Source organism: Mixophyes fleayi, chromosome 2, assembly GCF_038048845.1.
Source record: "Mixophyes fleayi isolate aMixFle1 chromosome 2, aMixFle1.hap1, whole genome shotgun sequence".
NCBI lineage: Eukaryota > Metazoa > Chordata > Amphibia > Anura > Limnodynastidae > Mixophyes > Mixophyes fleayi.
Genome location: NC_134403.1, coordinates 3520243 through 3539019, shown reverse-complemented (window position 1 = coordinate 3539019; position 18777 = coordinate 3520243). Strand labels below are relative to the sequence as shown.

Below are 18777 nucleotides of genomic sequence, written 5' to 3'. Positions count from 1 at the left end.
CAGCCTGTACCGCGGTCGGCGACTCCTACTGAATGAAGCAGGTGACGTCACTCACCTGAAATGACAGGCTGCAGCCAGGCAATGGTCCGTCCACGGTGCTCATTAATCTCCTTAGCAAGGAGATCTCGTGAGAGTGAGACTGTCTCACTCTCACGAGATCTCCTTACTAAGGAGATTAATGAGCACCGCGGAACAGACACTACAGGCAGCAGGGAGTGAGCTGGGGAGAACAGCGTTGAAGACCGAGGTAAGCGCTCGGTCCTGGGAGCTGGCTGTTTGTACATTCTATTTTGGGGGAGAGAATTACAAGGGGGGGCGGGCTGGCTGGCATGCATTGTGTGGGAGATAATTACAGGGGGGGTGGGGGCTGGCTGCCATGCATTGTGGGGGAGATAATTACAGGGGGGGCTGGCTGGCATGCATTGTGGGGTAGATAATTACAGGGGGGGTTGGGGGCTGGCTGGCACACATAGTGTGCATTGTGGGAGAGATAATTACAGGGGGGGTTGGCGGCTGGCTGGCACAGTGTGCTCTTTTGGGGGACATAATTGAAGGGGGGCTGTTTGGGGGCTGGCTGGCACAGTGTGCATTGTTGGGGGAGGTAATTGCAGGGGGGGTTGGGGGCTGGCTGGTACAGTGTGCACTTTTAGGGGAGATATTTGCAGGGGGGGTTGGGGGCTGGTTGGCACAGTGCACACTCTTAGGGAGATAATTGCAGGAGGGCTGGGCTGGCACAGTGGTACTGGGGGAGATCATTGTAGGCGTGGCTGGAACTGTTGGGAGCTTATTATGACTGGGGGGAGGGGTGGGAGAGCATTGCAGCAGGATGGCTGGCACTGTTGGGAGCTTATCATGACTGGGGTGGGGTAGATCATGAATAACAAAAAGGCTAAAAGATAAGAGAAAAAATATATAGTTTAATATGTGTAAATGGATTATGAAATCACCATGTATATAGTGATTCCCTTGCATTCACACGCAAAAGTCCCAAAAAATAAAATTTTATATTTAACTTCTTTTTGGCATTTTGAAAATACTGATTTGGTATATTAAAAGAAACACAGCTCAAACTAGTTATGCCCAATCCGATATTACTGGGGAGACCCCAATAATATCGGATTAGGCATAAGTCGCTTGACAAAAGGGGGCCTCACAGTACCCCTAGCCCAGGGGCCTACAGTGTCTTAAACCGGCCCTAGTCACAGGTGCATGAAAACATGGATTTAGCCTAAATCTGTGCTTTATAAGTACGTGGGAACACTTTGACGCACAGTTAAAACTACATGAACATTTTTTTTTATCTGGACAGGTAAGAGCACAATTCCTACATTAACAAGGATACATCTTAAAAAAGTGTGTGCTTTATATGATATTGCACTGACAGATGCACATAAAACATAGGAAGGGAACGTGTACACTCACAACAAGTGCTCATGTTTTCCAATATACATTTGTTTGCACATGTGAAAAGGCTGAAACGTTCAGTATCCCTGGAATATGAATTAGGTACAGTGACACATTACGACTGTGAGGCACCATGTTTTCCTAGTGTGGAGAATAACATATTAAGTAATAAGATTCATATTATTTAATAAAAAAAATCTCCATATTGTGTCTACAAAAACATAAAGTGCAAAATACACAGAAAAAATAAATAAAGATAAAAGCTACCTAGTGTATTTATAAAAACAATTATTTACTTTTCCCTATTATTATTATTATTGTATTTTTTTATTTTTTTTTAAGATTTTAGAGAAAAGTGAAATATTTCATTAAGTTTCCAGTTTTCACAGCATTTAATGCTTTACAGATGCCAAAAAAAACAAGTGTCAGAAATTGTCTCCATATTAGGGGATTTGTTCCATGGAAAAGGAAAAGGGTTGGAAGTATTATTCATAACAACCAGTCCTTAATACTCCTGCATTTTGTCAGCCATTACAGGCTTCACGTTGTTACAGACAGAGCTGTCTTTGCATTTGCCTTAGTTTGTAAATGTAATTTAATAATCTCTCTTATCAGACCTGGATTTGTAGAAAGGACACACAGGCATGGATTAGAGAGGCACAATTGAAGGGACAGCAGTAGGTGCCCACAATCATATTGTTCATTATATAACGTAAAATGCTACAACTGGGACGTCTGTATTGGTTCTCTCATTGGAAGTTTAGTTTTACTAATCAGGTGACAGAAACAGCTCCAGTCCAGGACATGGTGAGCACCACATCACGAGGTTGGGAACATCGATCTATATCACATTGGTCTAAGTTCTACTGGGTTAGTCATCTAGGGAATATATTGAACTAGTGTTAATGGTAACATCACCTCTTTCTCCCAGAATCTTATGACATTTTTCTATCCAGGGCCCCTGCCATATCCCTGGGGAGGTTAAATGACATCTGGCAAGGTCCCTAAACTATTATTTGGTATATAAGAGGTGTCGTACCTTTGATGAACTTTGCCAAAGAGACAGATTCATTTGAATCAGGTTTATTTTTAAACGCATCAATCAGACTGGGTTCAATCTCATCTGCCTTCTCGTTAGCGGCCTGCTGGAAAAATAAATAAAGGAAAATGTGCCATTAAATCCTAAGGGAACTTCTACTGTAGATCTATTTCAAATATGCAGCAATTTTAATGAAAAATGGGAGAATGTCAAGGTTATTCATCATGACCGTGCCTTGTGCTCCAGGAACGAAACATTGAATCATATCAATATTATTAACTCTTAAATGTGATATGAAGCAGTGTATCCGCTTGTTTCTTAACATTATCCAAAAGTAAAGGAGAACTATTGCATTGTGGTTAATGTATTAAGCTGTCGTCTTATTTACTTGCCACCTTCTAGAAGATAGAAGCCCTACACCAAGAAGAACAGAATTTTCTCAAGGTCTTTCAGGGCTGTATGTCCTATTCTGAATGGGGCAACTGGCTTCACCCCTCAGTTTGGGAGTTTGCGCTTTACTCAAAAAAAAAATGTAAATGTAATAAATTAAAGATGATTGTTTTTGTTTTCCAGCAATTGCAGCCAATTTTGTAAGATGGTCCTAGTGATGGAGTTTCAACAGCCTTCTGGGCAACTGTCACTGCTAGTGTACCCGCTCAATGGACACCTGGGCCGGCCCCCGTGACCTTTTCCTTTAGATCAGGGTTGCTGTGGCTGTTCCCCCTGGCCTATCACTCTGGCCAGAGCTGCAGGTACCGGGCAGAGCGTTAGTACTGGATGCTGGGTCCCAACCTCAGAACAGACAGATAACGGATTATATTGGTCTAATTTGTAGGTCTCAGGAATTGCCGTTGGTAAGTAGGTGTCAAAGCAGGATCTTGAAGCAGTGATATTTATTAGCTCAAGTGTCCTAAAAAGGACAGTTAAACTAGTTTGTGGTACTAGTGATCTTCAGAAGGTACATATGGTATAATACTACTTCTACCTTACATGGTTAAACAGTCCTCCTATTATACACATTCTGACACATGTTAGCAGTGGAAACACCACCCCCCTGATCCTTTATGGCTCTGCAAAGACTGAAATTTTACATCAGATATTTAGTATCATGATGCAATATGGTCTCCAAACTTGGATTTAAATACAATGCAAAGTTAAAAAAATTACACCAATCTGTTATTTCCTAAAACTTGCTGGTTGCATTATGCAGACAGGTTCTAAGATACAGGATGAACACTACACATGAAAGGAAGGTAACAACCTCCTGCGGTGCATTCAAGCTAAAGTAAGTGTTTGTCACTTTACATGTCACTTTTTGTCATCCTTAATGAGGATTTCCTCTCGAAGCTACACAACCGATTTCCTCAATCAAAGGCCTACTGTAACAGAAATCAATACCTCATAAATCAGTACATTTCCAATACATAGTATTAAAAATCAGCACATTGCAATCATTTACAATGATATACAGTGGTGCACTGCACCCCTAATTTAAATAACTATCTTCAATAAATTATTTATAAGTGATCCAGCCACAGTTGCTTAGAGTATAGTGACTATAGCATAATATGTTGATACTTTTCCATAATAGTATATTATTCCTGAACAATGTTTGCACATACAGTAATTTAACCTATTATAATACACAGTTTACTAGTAAAGGAATAAGTTTTGACATTTGTATACATTTGATCTGAGAACTTAATATAATCAGCAACAGGATAATTATAGGGTGGAAACGGCATCTTAAGCAAACACGTTGTGGGAATTCCCTTACTTTTGAGCCTGCATAATAAATGTTGTTTGTCCAGATTGCAGATTAAAGAAGATGAGGAGGGGATTTCTGTGAGGTCAATATACATGTTATAAATATCAGGAAAAGGAGAAGGATGTAATATATTACATGGAGGAACCCGGGAAGTGAGACTCTGTACACTAATATATTACAGAATAATTTAAGACAGAATCACAACCAACTAAATGGATTGTTCACTGTCCTGTACGGCCATAGGTAGAAGAGCTTCATCAAATGTTCATATTTTATAAATTATACAAATACAGACTACATAAAGTACTTAGCACATAGTGGACCTGATTCATTAAGGAACGCAAGTCCCGAAATGTGCCGTATTTTGTGTAAAATTGAACTGCACATGTCCAGAAACGGACTTTACGCCAGAGAACGCAAGAACATCCAATTCATCTTCAAATGCAAAGGACACTACCTTCTGCCCATTTTTGGCAGGGCGGCACGGGGGAGGGAACGGACGAATGTTTCTGCAGATCTGCTTGTACTTGAATTCGGCCATACTGTGTGCAACTTCCATTAAAATGTAAAAACTCAAATTGCATTCACTTTGTGTTCCTTTAGTGTAACCTTACTGTATATATGTCTTGCTGCAGACAAGTCTACAAATTACTCCACGCTGAACAATTTGATATAAGATCCTTCAAAGTGCTTTATTACTAATTTATTTTGTCAGAATTTCCTAATTATTTACAGGGGAACTTCTGATATTCTGCATTGGGTGCAGCACAAGATTAACACTAGATGTAATATTTCAGACCTTTTACGCTATGTTGGAGCTGGTTATATGTATGTAGCAGTTATTTAACAAATAACAACTATAAATTTCTTTATTTGATTTTAAGTTTCCCCCTCACAGGATTTTACACTTTGATTTTAGAATCTGTCCTTGATATATATAAAATAAGGGAAGTGAGGACTGCGTCTCTCCGGCCACTTCCTCTTCTGCACAGAAACGTCACCCAGGCCACAAGCAGCACTAAGATCTTGTGTAATTATAAGTGTGTTTACCAGAGGTAAAGGGCAGAAGTAAACATCATATGTTACATAGAAACAGTAATGGTTTGTTTTCCGCAATAATATATATTAAACAAATGATGCTAATTATTATATGAAGTGTAACAACTATAATTATAGGGACATAGAATTTCACAACAGACTGGAACCACAGTGAATATCTAGCTCAGACCTTATTTTATTCATAGTCTTTTCTCAGAATTATTATAGCTTTATATCCAAATCATGTTTAATTTCCCCTGTAATAGCTTTTACCACCTCTCTTAGAGGGCTTTCCACTGATCTGCTACCCTTTCGGTAAAGTAATTATTCTTCAATTTTCCCCTAAACCTGCTACCCTCCAGTGCATGTTCTTTTGTCCAATTTCTAACTTCTCTTCCTCTGAAGATCCTTGGTGAAATATTTCATATGTTTGCAATGCTTCTATCATTTCCCCATCTCCTTGCTATGCTTATACTTATAGAGGCTCTTTAGGCTTTCCTGGTAGGTGCTATGGCATAGACCACGCACCATATTAGTAAACCTCAGCGGCGGATACAGGGAAGAAGGGGGCGCCCCCCCCCCCTAGCAGGGTCTTGCTGCCGACGGCTGAACACTGTGCAGGTCCGTTCAGCAGTGACAGTGTGCTGCCCGGCTTCTCTGATTGTGTTTAAAACAGCCGGGCAGCACACTGTCACTGCCGAGCGGACCTGCACATATTGTGAAGTCGCCGGCAGCCTTAGAAGTCAGAAAGGGGGCGTGGCTTAAATCCCCCCCCCCCTAAAATCGCCCGGGGTAAAACAATTGTCTAGATCCGCCCATGCTAACCCTTATTTGCAGAATGAGTAATTAATTCATGTCCTTCTGGAGATATGGCCTCAAGAACTGAACATGATATTTTACACGTGGTTTTAGCAATGACCTATATAGTAATATCACCAACCTAGTATTTAACTGTCACCCTACCCTATTACATAACTTTGTGTTATCTGCAAAATGCATGCTTTTAATTTAATACCAATAGTAGTCACCAATAAAGACATTCAAGAGAACTGTTCCAAGAAAAGACACTTTGGGTATAAGCGGTACTCCACTAGTGATCTCCTCCTCTTCAATTTACTTCAACTCTGTGTCATCTATCCTTCAACCAATATCATATATCCAATCCCAAGCATTCACTATTGTCGTTCATTTATAAGGCACCACACAACTATGCCGAGCTGGACAGATGGTATAACAATCAGACAAAAAAACGAATTATACATAGAAACAGAAAATACTAGGTTGACAAAGAAGGTGCTGACAGAGGGTAATGAGGACCCAGGTCATAAGAGCTTACAGTCTAGAGCATTCCTGTTTATTCATCAGTCTTCAATGTGGGGCAGTGTGAAAGTCTTTACTAATATCTTGATAAGCTACATCTATGGCTTCATCTATAGTACATTAGTTAGCCAGTCAAAAAATACTAAATAAATCAGATTTACTTTACATAGTTTTCCTCCAGTAGATCCATGCTGCTTGGGATATTCTACTTTTTTTATTTCCGTAATGTTTCCATTGATCTCCCCACTACCAATGTCAGACTCACTGGTCTGTAGATTCTTTCCCCTCCTTTGTGAATCTGGGCTACACTAGATTTTCTCCAGTCCTCCTGAAGTATTCTTGTTAATAGTGACTGGTTGAATAATTCAGTTATCGGCCTAGCATGGCTCACTTTACGGTACTTCAGTATTCTAGGACGTATGCCATGCGGGCGTAGTGACTGGTCCACTTTCATTTGGAGAGTTTTGACAAGATCCTTTTCTCCTCAATGTACTAGTGTCTACGTTCTTTGCATCAATATTCCTGCTCCCTAACAGAGGTCCCATCTCTTCTTCACTATAAATACTGAGCAGAAATATATAATATCTATATAAACAGTGTGATATAATGTCATTGATTACTGATGAGATCTTTTGTTATCACATCAATATTCAGAAAGAAGATGTATATGATATATGATAAGGGAAAAAACACTCTGTGCTGTAAATTATTATACTGTTCATGTCTTAATATTGTCACAAACCCCCAGGGACATCTAACATCCTTATTATTTCAGTAGGGCTGTCCTATATCACATATAATTCAGTATCTAAGATGTGTTCGATCAGCATTGTGCTGTTTATATATCTATGACATGTTTCTGCTGACTATGGAAGAGGTAATAAAACCCTACTTTATAATTGTACATAAGTTCTGCCTCTGATAATGCAGCCATACATTAATGTAAACAAACTGTTGTGAAAAATGTATATTATAATAATAAATTAATAATAGTCCACTTTTTCCCATACCCGGCCAATTTGCCAATGTTAAACTATTATTTATCTGCAGATAGCGTCTTTGTTTATTTTATTATTTTAATTTAGTGTGTACAGGTTCCCATCCCTGTGAGTGGGAGCAGCATTGCAGATTGTAATTACTATTGTATATTTGAGTGCCTGATATTTTGTTTTACATAAGGTTCTCCCTTGTCTCATGTAAGGAGCGCTGCTCATTATGCTGCAATCCATAGTATTGTTCGAAGGTTCAGCCAAACTTTCTCACTTCACCAAATTTACAAGAGAATAACTGATATTTTTTGAGAGACTCATTAGCAAGAGTTAAAGCGTCCTTCACATACTTTTAGGTGATGAGTGAGTGATCGTAAGGTACAAACTGATGCTTATATATTCCCAATCTTTTCACATGTTTGGCGACGCCACAGATAGAGGTGGGATTGTTTCACCTTACCAGAAACTTACTATGAGCAGAGAGGACAGAAAGACAAGGCAGTCATTTGTCAGTGTGATTATTGTATATACTGCAGCTCATATATGGTTATTATATTGTGGCTTACATTGTCTCATCTGCCCATACCAGCAGATTATCCCTCAATACTTCAGGAAAGGAAATAAAAATTTCCATTACTATTCTGCAGTATATACGTTTACTTATGGATTCCTTAGAAAACAGCGTGTTAATGTAACCATGGGTGTTAGCTGTACCAACGCTGGCTATACAATTATACCATGCGCTACTTATCTGTGCTAGTCCTCCAATCTCAGGATTACGACACTAACACATTTGTTACTGGAAATAGAGGAATCACTGGGTCAGTAACACTTAGTTGCTTTGTATTTAGTGAAATAGACAAAGCACAATTTCTCCTGACTTCAGCACAGCAGAAGGTTTCAGCTATGCCAGTAATTATCATTCTATGTCCTAATCACATGAACTCTACTCTGATGCAACATGTCAGACATAGCACGCTATGTATATACTACACACATTACTCATGAGCCCAGTCTCACATCTGTTCTATTTAACCTGGATAAAAATAACCAGAAAATGTTCCCCTTTCTGCAGAATTCTGTGCCACAGCGTCGGCGCAGTAAGGAGTGCAGGGTTCTCAGATGTATGCAGCCACCTTGACACTTGTAACATGGAAGTCAGAGGCTGACTAAGATAAAGATGCCTCTCACAGCTGCTCATACAGGGATGCACCTTACTTATGTATTGTAAAGCACTCTATACATTATAAAGAAACTGTTAACACTTATCTAAGAGCCAGTTTAACTATAGAACATTGTAACATGAAATGACTGATATGTTCGCTATCTCTTAGTAAAGTACAGCACGTCTGCAAGTCCGCAGTTTAGCCACTGGGCTACTTATAATTAAATTCTGTGGATAACATTTAATTTGACCAAAAATTAACAGGCGATAAAACAACCTTGTTCCCATTATCACATATAAAATGTACACACATAAGATGTTTTATAATTTATTAGGGTGTAGGAGGGACTGCGCCACACTTCCAAGATAACATCTCCTACCAGTCAGTCAATGGTTACTTGGACTGTAACCCTATGACCAGTTCTTAAATTTTGTTCGGTGGATAGAGGGCAGGGCTGACTGCTGTGGGGTTTCTGTGCTCTACCAGCAGACCCTTTGACCAGTGTTCTCCTGTATCTTGGGAAGGAGGCTGTTACTTCATCTGAGGACCTGTTATCACTCCATCAGGAGATATTCACCAGGTTCTGGGTAAATTCTGGGGAGACTGATACCTGGAGCCCCATCATGCTGGTGGAAAGTTGGCCAAGTGACCAGGAACAGCAAGATACCAGGACTTCCTGAACCTTCCGTGGACAGACTCTGTTGCCTGTGGAACTGTTGCTTGACTAAAGTGTGTGGGGAACCTCGCTGGGACTCCTACTGATCTGCTGACCTATTGTTTAAAGCAGTGTTTCCCAACTCCGGTCCTCAGGGACCCCTAACAGTGCAGGTTTTCCACATCTCTTTGCTGAAGCATAGGTGTATTCATTAGTAACTGACACATTTTTAAAGATCCACAGGTGGTATAATTATTTCACTTGCGACCTGGAAAGCCTGCACTGTTAGGGGTCCCTGAGGACTAGAGTTGGGAAACAGTGGTTTAAAGTGTGCAGTCGTATGCTCTGTTGTATCTTTTATTCTCCTTCTTGTCTGTGTGATTGATGAACCTAAGAGGTCCGGGTAACCTACTGAATTTCGGTTCTGAAAACCCGGAATCCTCACAGACTGTTGGCTGTATTTCAGTCTAGAGGATGATAGATGGCAAACCCAGCTACACCTGCTGCTATTAATTCAGTTTAATACAAAGCCTATACTTAATCATAATTTATTTATATAGCACCACAAATTACACAGCGATGTACAAAGATTATCTGTTGTTTACATTTAGGCCAGTATTCAATTAACCTCCCAGTCATTTTGGAGTGTGGGGGGAAACCAAAGCACCTGAACTACTCCAATGCACACATGGAAGTAACATATAAATTCCACACAGATAAGGCCCAGAAGTGCTAACCACTGAGCCACCACTGAGCCACCACTGATCCACCATACTACCCTAATGCTTAATGCTTAATACAGATCTTTAGACAAATGATTTTGTACAAATATCAGTGATTTGTGGCTAATCAACTTGTAAAGATTACAATGAAAAAAAAAATACATTTGGAATAAAATAATTTTATAACTATTATAAAAAATAACTTTTAAATACAAATTGTAAATTAAAGTAAAAAAATTAAATAAAACATGTATGTTATAAATTAATATACTATGATTCATTGTAATTTGGTTTGAACCATTAGTAAAGAATTTGTGAATAATCTCCTTTCAGCCGTTGTTGTCAGAGGAGAGAAGAGAGGTGACTAACTGGGTTCCTCTTTGAGAAAAGGATTGTATATATATATATATATATGACTGATGATGAGCTGTGCCTATGTTTGTTACATTTGTAGAGACCTTTGTGCACAAGCTCTAGTTTTCTTATGGGGATCGATGATCCTTACTGTGTGGCTGTCTCTCTGCTACAATCAGTGTGTACAGACAAGACTAGATGCAGTACAGACAGATCCTAACGACCAATGTGCACTTATACTAAAACTTAAACATTTATAGAAAAACTGGCTGAGGAGATTTGTTTCAACCAACAATTCTTTGCACTAGGAAGTCACTGAACATCTCATAAGATCTATCTAGACGCACAGCATTGGATTGATGTCTGGATCTCTTTCAGGAAGTACCAATATTTTTTGTTTAAAGAGAAAAATGAAAAATGCTTATTGTAATCTCATAAAAGTTGAAAGGGTTCTTAGAGAAAAATATTTAAAACATAGCAGAATATCATTACACCATTATCAACCTTGATCTTGATCTTTACGTATTCAGCCTCAGTCTCCGCAAGGTGACAATAACTTGGTGTAATACCCCGCACACTCTCCACAATGTCTGTTAATAGTGCTGAAGGTCTCTATGTTTTGCTGGCAGGTTTCTATTAAATCTTGCACCAGTAAATTCTTTAAATTACTACTTTAAAATGGACGTACCTCTTTTGGCATTTCTCTAGGGAAGAAAAAGTACGGTATTGATGTCACTGCAACAATACAAGCTGATACAATGAAGCCCAGCCACCAAGCTCCGATCCAGCGCGGGTCATTTGGTGAAAGAACTATTTCACCTGTAAATAAATAAAATATTATAGTCACATTAGATTGAAGACTGCGATGAATAAATGATTGATGTGAATAATTGTAGATCACATGTCAGCCATTGTAACCAAAAACTCTTTAAAATAGTGGTACAGAAATTCATCTTGATTATCGGATATTAATATAAAGATGGAGCAGACTTTATTGATAGTGATACTTTCAATAAAAAGTACTTTACTTTATGGCAGATGGCAACCAAAACAGAACATGGTGTGAATTTTGAGAACCTCTAAAAGCTTCTGTCAAGAGGGGAGTTCTCCGAAGACAAAGTGCAATAATCATTCAGCTGCAACATGTAACCATAACACAGACTCTAAAATAGAACATTAGGTTATATTACAAGATGGACGTAGAGATAGAATCCAACACAGGAGTGATTAACACTCCCTTACTCCCCTTAGACTTTAACGAATGTCTCATATATAGACTCTCCTCTGGACTCTGATTGGTTGAAAGCTACAATATTTTTAACACCACTTCTCATGTATATAATTGGCTGAAACTGTTTTCAATAGTCTGTCTTCTATTCCTGTTAACTCCATGATATTCTCACAGAGCCCTTCTGTGGTGTGTCGGTCCTCTTGTAATAGTGTCATGGTGTAATGGCAAAGGTTATGTGTGGGTTATGTAAGCTATGATATCATTGGGGAAGAAAGGGCTGGAAATATGACAGTCACTGGGGTGGCAGATGTTACTCCCTGAGACAATTTTTGAGGTTGCAGAGCTTTGACTTTTTTATTATTATTATCATGTATTTGTTAGGCACCACAAGGTTTCCGCAGCGCCGCACATAGTACTAACAGTAAACCATACAGGGTGACATAGTACAGAACAATAAACACAAAGTACCAATGCTTCAGAAACTCTGGGCAGACTTGTGGGTAAAGACGGAGCAGAAGAACAGGTATGGAGACAGGAGGGGAGAGGGTCCCTGCTCATACGAGCTCACATACTAAGGGAGGGTGAATAAACAGGCACAAAAGGGAGCCATTAAAGTAAGGGGGAGAAAGGCGGGGCTAGGGGGAGAGAGGGGATAACGAGAGAAGGAGGATAGAAAGGGAGTAAGAAGGTAGGTTTAGGTGCATGATTGGTAGGCTTTGAGGAACAGGTGAGTTTTAAGTGCACGTTTGAAGAAGCACAGACTGGGAGAGAGACGGATGGAGCGAGGGAGGTCGTTCCAGTGCAGTTTTAATTAGCTCTTCATAGCTTTTAGATCTATAAAATATGTATTTTGCAAATAAAGTCCCTATTCTATTTCTGATCATTATCTAGACACATTTTCTATCAATTATATCCTCAGTGGGATAGAGACTCTTCTGTCTACAGTATACTCCCAGCACAACATCTTCAATATAAAGTCAGTGGTTGTTGATGCATTAGTGGGGTCCAGGGACTGCGTCACAGAGGATGGAATCAGAGCAGGAAAGGTAAATGCTGGACATACTCTGCTAGGGAGCAAATGTAGCTGATAGAGAGATAGATAATAGGTAGTAATAGGACAAGGGTGATATTTAGGTCTGTGTCTATTGTGCACTTGAAGATAGTGGATGTTCTTTAAATCATTGAGTGTATGCCCTGCAACCTATACACAAAACGTAGAAAAGATGTGTGAAGCGAGGGGCTGTTTGCACGAGACGAAAGCTTTGGTTTTCTCAATAAGTGGTGAAATGAAAAGTTACTATTCTGTTGGAAATGTCTCACAAATTTTCAATTAAATTTGGATCTGTAAAACAGTTTGTTTGTCTAATTTTACACCTTTGTTTTCTACAACTGTCAGCAGGGGCAGGCTGGGGGGGGGTCAGGGGGGAATCTCGCCCCTGGGCTGGTCTCATAGTGGGCTACCTTGGGCTGGGTCATTGGGCCACCTGCATTTATTCCTTTAAAATAGGCTGCTGAGCCGAGTATTCCCACCAGGGCTAAAATTTGCCAGCCCTCCCTGACTCTCAGTGCAAAGACATAATAAATTCCTATAACACTGTCCAAAAATATAAGTTTTAAAGGAACAATATAGCTATTAAAGGTTTTTAAAGACACTTAGTGCATATAGACATATAGTCAAATGAATATAACCCATCTCTAACATGATCCCATCTACCTAATCCCTTCCACAATATGCTCTGCTCCCAAAGTTCACCCTTAATTTACTATTGCAGTTAATTCATTAACACCTTTCCCAGCAATTAATTAATAAATTGTGCAATATGAAATGTACCGGGAGGTTTGAGACTCAGCATTCTGTATCGGGGGAGGGGTGGGGGTGATATCATGTTCCAAAGTCTGACAGTGACCTGTGTTCTGCAGCAAAACATTTTTGGGTCAAGCACTGAGCACATTTAAAGTCTATTTGATGGGGCCAAACAGGAAAGCAAAAGTGAATTGTGTTTAGTTTTTTCCCAGAAGACCTAGAGGTCAGTGCTAGGTGCTAACGCACAGATGAAGACTTTTTAAAAATAGGCACTTTTTTTCAGTAATAAGTTTAGGAAAAGAAAGTTATATCTACACAACCATGATTAAAGGATGTAGACAGAAACCACAGAACATTTATAATCACCAATCGAAATACATGTATAATATTCTAGAAGAGAAACACCAAAATCTGTATAGAAGATGTGTCTTTTATATCTAAGTTACTATGCATTTATATATAGGTACATACCGGCCTCTAAATCATTGCCCATTTATATTTACACCTTACTGCGTGTTACTAGTTTATTATAGTGTGCTTGATATATTACACATTGCTGGACATATTACACCTTGCTGGACATATTACACCTTGCTGGACATTACTAGTCTATTACACCTTACTGAGAATTAGTACACGGCTTATTACAGCTTGCTGGACATATTACACCTTGCTGGATATATTACACCTTGCTGGACATTACTAGTCTTTTACACCTTGCTGAACATATTACACCTTGCTGGACATTACTAGTCTTTTACATCTTGCTGGACATATTACACCTTACTAGACATATTACACCTTGCTGTCTCTGTCGGTCTGCAAGAGCCATATTTGCGTGACCACACCTTTCTTGTTCTCTGCCTGTGTGTGCCCCATCCCTCCACGTCCTACATCTGCAGGCTCAGCTGATGTATATACGTGCGCCCACTTTATGGGTATTCTCAGAGTGATTATATTAGAGATGAGCGCACTCGGATTTCTGAAATCCGAGCCCACCCGAACGTTGCCGATCCGAGTCGGATCCGAGACAGATCCGGGTATTGGCACCAAATTCAAATCTGAAACTGAGGCTCTGACTCATAATCCCGTTGTCGGATCTCGCGATACTCGGATCCTATAAATTCCCCGCTAGTCGCCGCCATCTTCACTCGGGCATTGATCAGGGTAGAGGGAGGGTGTGTTAGGTGGTCCTCTGTCCTGGTAGATCTCGTGCTGTGCTGTTTAGTTCTGTGCTGTGTTGTTTAGTTCTGTGCTGTGCTGTGCTGTGTTCTGCAGTATCAGTCCAGTGGTGCTATGTGCTGTGCTCTGTCCTTCTGAGGTCAGTGGTGCTGCTGGGTCCTGTGCTGTGTCCTGTTCAGTCCAGTGGTGCTGTGTCCTGTGCTCTGTGCTTCTAAGGGCATAGTTATTTCCCCAATATTCCCCTGTGTTTAAAAAAATAAAAAAAAGTTATTTAAAAAAATACCAAAAACTAATTTTTTTTTTTTTAATTACCACAAAATTTGCACAACCAATCCTGCAGTATAAGCCCATTGGTACTGCAATATTACCAAGTTCACACATTCAGCAGCAAAAGTCAGTGGTACTGCAATATTACAAAGTTCACACATTCTGCAGTATCAGTCCAGTGGTGCTGTGTCCTGTGCTCTGTCCTGCTGAGTTCTGTAGTGCTGCTGGGTCCTGTGCCGTGTCCTGTTCAGTCCAGTGGTGCTGTGTCCTGTGCTCTGTGCTTCTAAGGGCATAGTTATTTCCCCATTATTCCCAAGTTTTTAAAAAATAAAAAAAAAGTAAAAAAAAATAAAAAATTAAAAAAAAAAAAAAAAAAAATATAGTTATAACCAAATTTGCAAAACCAATCCAGCAGTATAAGTCCATTGGTACTGCAATATTACAAAGTTCACACATTCAGCAGTAAAAGTCCAGTGGTTCTGCAATATTACAAAGTTCACACATTCTGCAGTATCAGTCCAGTGGTGCTGTGTCCTGTGCTCTGTCCTGCTGAGTTCAGTAGTGCTGCTGGGTCCTGTTCAGTCCAGTGGTGCTGTGTCCTGTGCTCTGTGCTTCTAAGGGCATAGTTATTTCCCCATTATTCCCAAGTTTTTAAAAAATAAAAAAAAAGTTATAAAAAAAATTAAAATAAAAAATTAAAAAAAAAAATAATTATAACCAAATTTGCAAAGCCAATCCAGCAGTATATAAGCCCATTGGTACTGCAATATTACCAAGTTCACACATTCAGCAGTAAAAGTCCAGTGGTACTGCTATTACAAAGTTCACTGATTCAGCAGTATAAGTCCAGTGCTACTCTCCTGTGCCGCATATAATTTTTAAAGGCTTTGCCGAGTGTGTGTGACTTAGGGGTACGCTCTCTTGTGCTACATATAATGGAAAATCAAAATTTGGAGGATAAAGTAGGGAAAGATCAAGACCCACTTCCTCCTAATGCTGAAGCTGCTGCCACTAGTCATGACATAGACGATGAAATGCCATCAACGTCGTCTGGCAAGCCCGATGCCCAATCTCCTAGTACAGGGCATGTAAAATCCAAAAAGCCCAAGTTCTCAAAAAATAGCAAAAAGAGAAACTTAAAATCATCTGAGGAGAAACGTAAAGTTGGCAATATGCCATTTACGACACGTAGTGGCAAGGAACGGCTTAGGCCCTGGCCCGTGTTCATGACTAGTGGTCCAGCTTCACCCAAGGATCTAAGCCCACCTCCCCCCCCTACAAAAAATTTAAGAGAGTTATGCTGTCAGCAACAACAACAAAACAGCAAAGAACTCTGCCTTCTAAACAGATGACATCACAAATCCCCAAGGCGAGTCAAAGGGTGTTGTTGGTTGTGAACCCTGACCTTCCCATCACTGTACGGGAAGAGGTGACTCCATCCAGCATTTGCAGCATGCCCTCTGCATATGCTGGAAGGATCACCCACAGTCCAGTTACAGATTTGGCTAATGAAGGTGTGAATGTTGTACACTGGGAGGAGGATATTGATGTAGCTGGCGCTGAGGAGGATGTTGATGATTATGATGCAGACAGATACCAAATTGCCTTTCTCAATTTCTATTTATATTCTAGATTATATAACGACTGAAAAGTTTCCTGTTTTACTCCTAGTGGAGAGGGGATCTGATGCAGACAGATACCAAACTGCCTTTGTCCATTTCTTTGTATATTTGAATTTCTAGTTCTACAGTCTATGCAGGCTGCTTTATTTATATTCAACTACAAGTGTAGGGCGGGGGGGGGGGGGGGGGAGGGGGCATAGATAGCCACCAAAGTAACGTGGTCCATTTAATTTCACTTTCTAGCTCAACAGTCTGTGCAGCCTGCTTTTTTTATCTTCAAAGTATTTATATTTACAAGCCTTGCAATCTAAATTAACTAGAGGTAGTGACGTGGTAGAACTCCAAAAGGCAGTTTGGAAGCCCCTGTACAAACTGGCTCTATTTTTTAACTGAGTTGTCCCCCCTCCAGTGTGTACTCGGAAAGAGTTTTTAATGCAGCGGGGAACCTGGTCAGTGAGCGGCGAAGAAGGTTGCTTCCTCACAACGTAGAAAAAATGATGTTTATAAAAATGAATAATCAATTCCTCAATGAAGTACAGCACTGCCCTCCAGACAGTACAGAGGGACTGTGGTTGTGGAGTCCAGCGGGGACGAATTGATAATATGTGAGGAGGAGGAAGTACACACTGTAGGGAGAGAGGAATCAGAGGTTGAGGATGAGGACGACATCTTTCCTCAGTAGAGCCTGTTTAGTTTGTACAGGGAGAGATGAATTGTTTTATTGGTGTGGGGGCCCAAACAAACCAATCATTTCAGCCACAGTTGTTTGGTAGGCCCTGTCGCTGAAATGATTGGTTTGTTAAAGTGAGCATGTCCTATTTCAACAACATAAGGGTGGGTGGGAGGGCCCAAGGACAATTCCATCTTGCAACTTTTTTTTGGGCATTATGTGACCATTCAACAGTCGTTTGCCATGTTCAAAAAGTAAAAGAAAATGCCAACAAATTCAATAAATTAAATCAAAAGTTAAATGCCCTGTCATTATTTAAAACAAGAGGTTTTGACGTGCTAGAATTAGTGTAGTGTTAAGATGTTATAAACACTACACTTGGAAATTGGAGGAGGTATTGTGGCCCCGGTATCAAATTGGGTACCGGGGCCACCCCACTACGCAGTCCAGATACTTGTTTGGTGGAATTCAGACCAGTTGAGGGTGTATTTATTTTATTGTGGCCCCGGTATCAAATTGGGTACCGGGGCCACCCCACTACGCAGTCCAGATACTTGTTTGGTGGAATTCAGACCAGTTGAGGGTGTATTTATTTTATTGTGGCCCCGGTATCAAATTGGATACCGGGGCCACCCCACTACGCAGTCCAGATACTTGTTTGGTGGAATTCAGACCAGTTGAGGGTTTTATTATTATATTGTGGGGACCACTCTATCTATACCACACTACAACTCTATACCACTCTATTTAATACTTTAATTCTATTTAATACTTTAATTCTATTACTAATTCCCATAAAGAGGAACTGCCGCGTCTATTTAATACTTTAATTCTATTAGTAGTTACCATAAAGAGGAACAAAATAAACCAATTTTACCAAAAGTATAATATGACTTAGACTTACAAACACTACACTTGAAAGATGGTGCCTTTAAATGAAAAAGTCAGTCTTCATTGCACGACTATGTGCAACAGGGACAGTTTTTTGGTTTACAAAGTCAACCAATAACACTTCGACCCTGTCTGTCTTTAACATACTTGATGGGATCTCAATGACGAATGGTCTGTACCATGTTTGGAGGAGGTATTGTGGCACCGGTACCAAATTGGGTACCGGGGCCACTCCACTATGCAGTCCAGATAGAGGTGTATCAGATATTAAACAACGTTGACTGTTGCTGCAAAAATTTTAAATAATATTGTGGGGAACACTACACTACGCAGTCCATAAACTTTTTGGGTGGAATTCAGACCTATGTAGGGTTTTTTAATAATATTGTGGTGACCCACTCCTCTACGCAGTCCAGGTACATTTATTGGTGCGAATCATACAAGTTGATGGTTTTCTTGTTATATATATTGTGGTGACCCACTCCTCTACGCAGTCCAGGTACATTTATTGGTGCGAATCATACAAGTTCAGGGTTTTTAATATATATTGTGGTGACCCACTCCTCTACGCAGTCCAGGTACATTTATTGGTGCGAATCATACAAGTTGATGGTTTTCTTGTTATATATATTGTGGTGACCCACTCCTCTACGCA

General features: G+C 40.0%; 1 protein-coding gene across 5 annotated transcripts in view; it reads right to left on the bottom strand.

The window, feature by feature from the left end:
* The window catches only part of LOC142140620 (solute carrier organic anion transporter family member 2B1-like), a 110735-nt gene that overhangs the window by 32232 nt on the left and 59726 nt on the right, over window positions 1–18777 (bottom strand). For 4 of the 5 annotated variants that reach the window (XM_075198328.1, XM_075198327.1, XM_075198326.1 and 1 more), the window contains 2 exons: window positions 11144–11274; window positions 2444–2549 (listed from right to left, as the gene is read on the bottom strand). In XM_075198328.1, coding sequence (XP_075054429.1) covers window positions 2444–2549; window positions 11144–11274 — 237 coding nt within the window. The remainder of the gene's footprint in view (window positions 1–2443; window positions 2550–11143; window positions 11275–18777) is intronic. The other variant, XM_075198330.1, reaches the window with a different exon arrangement.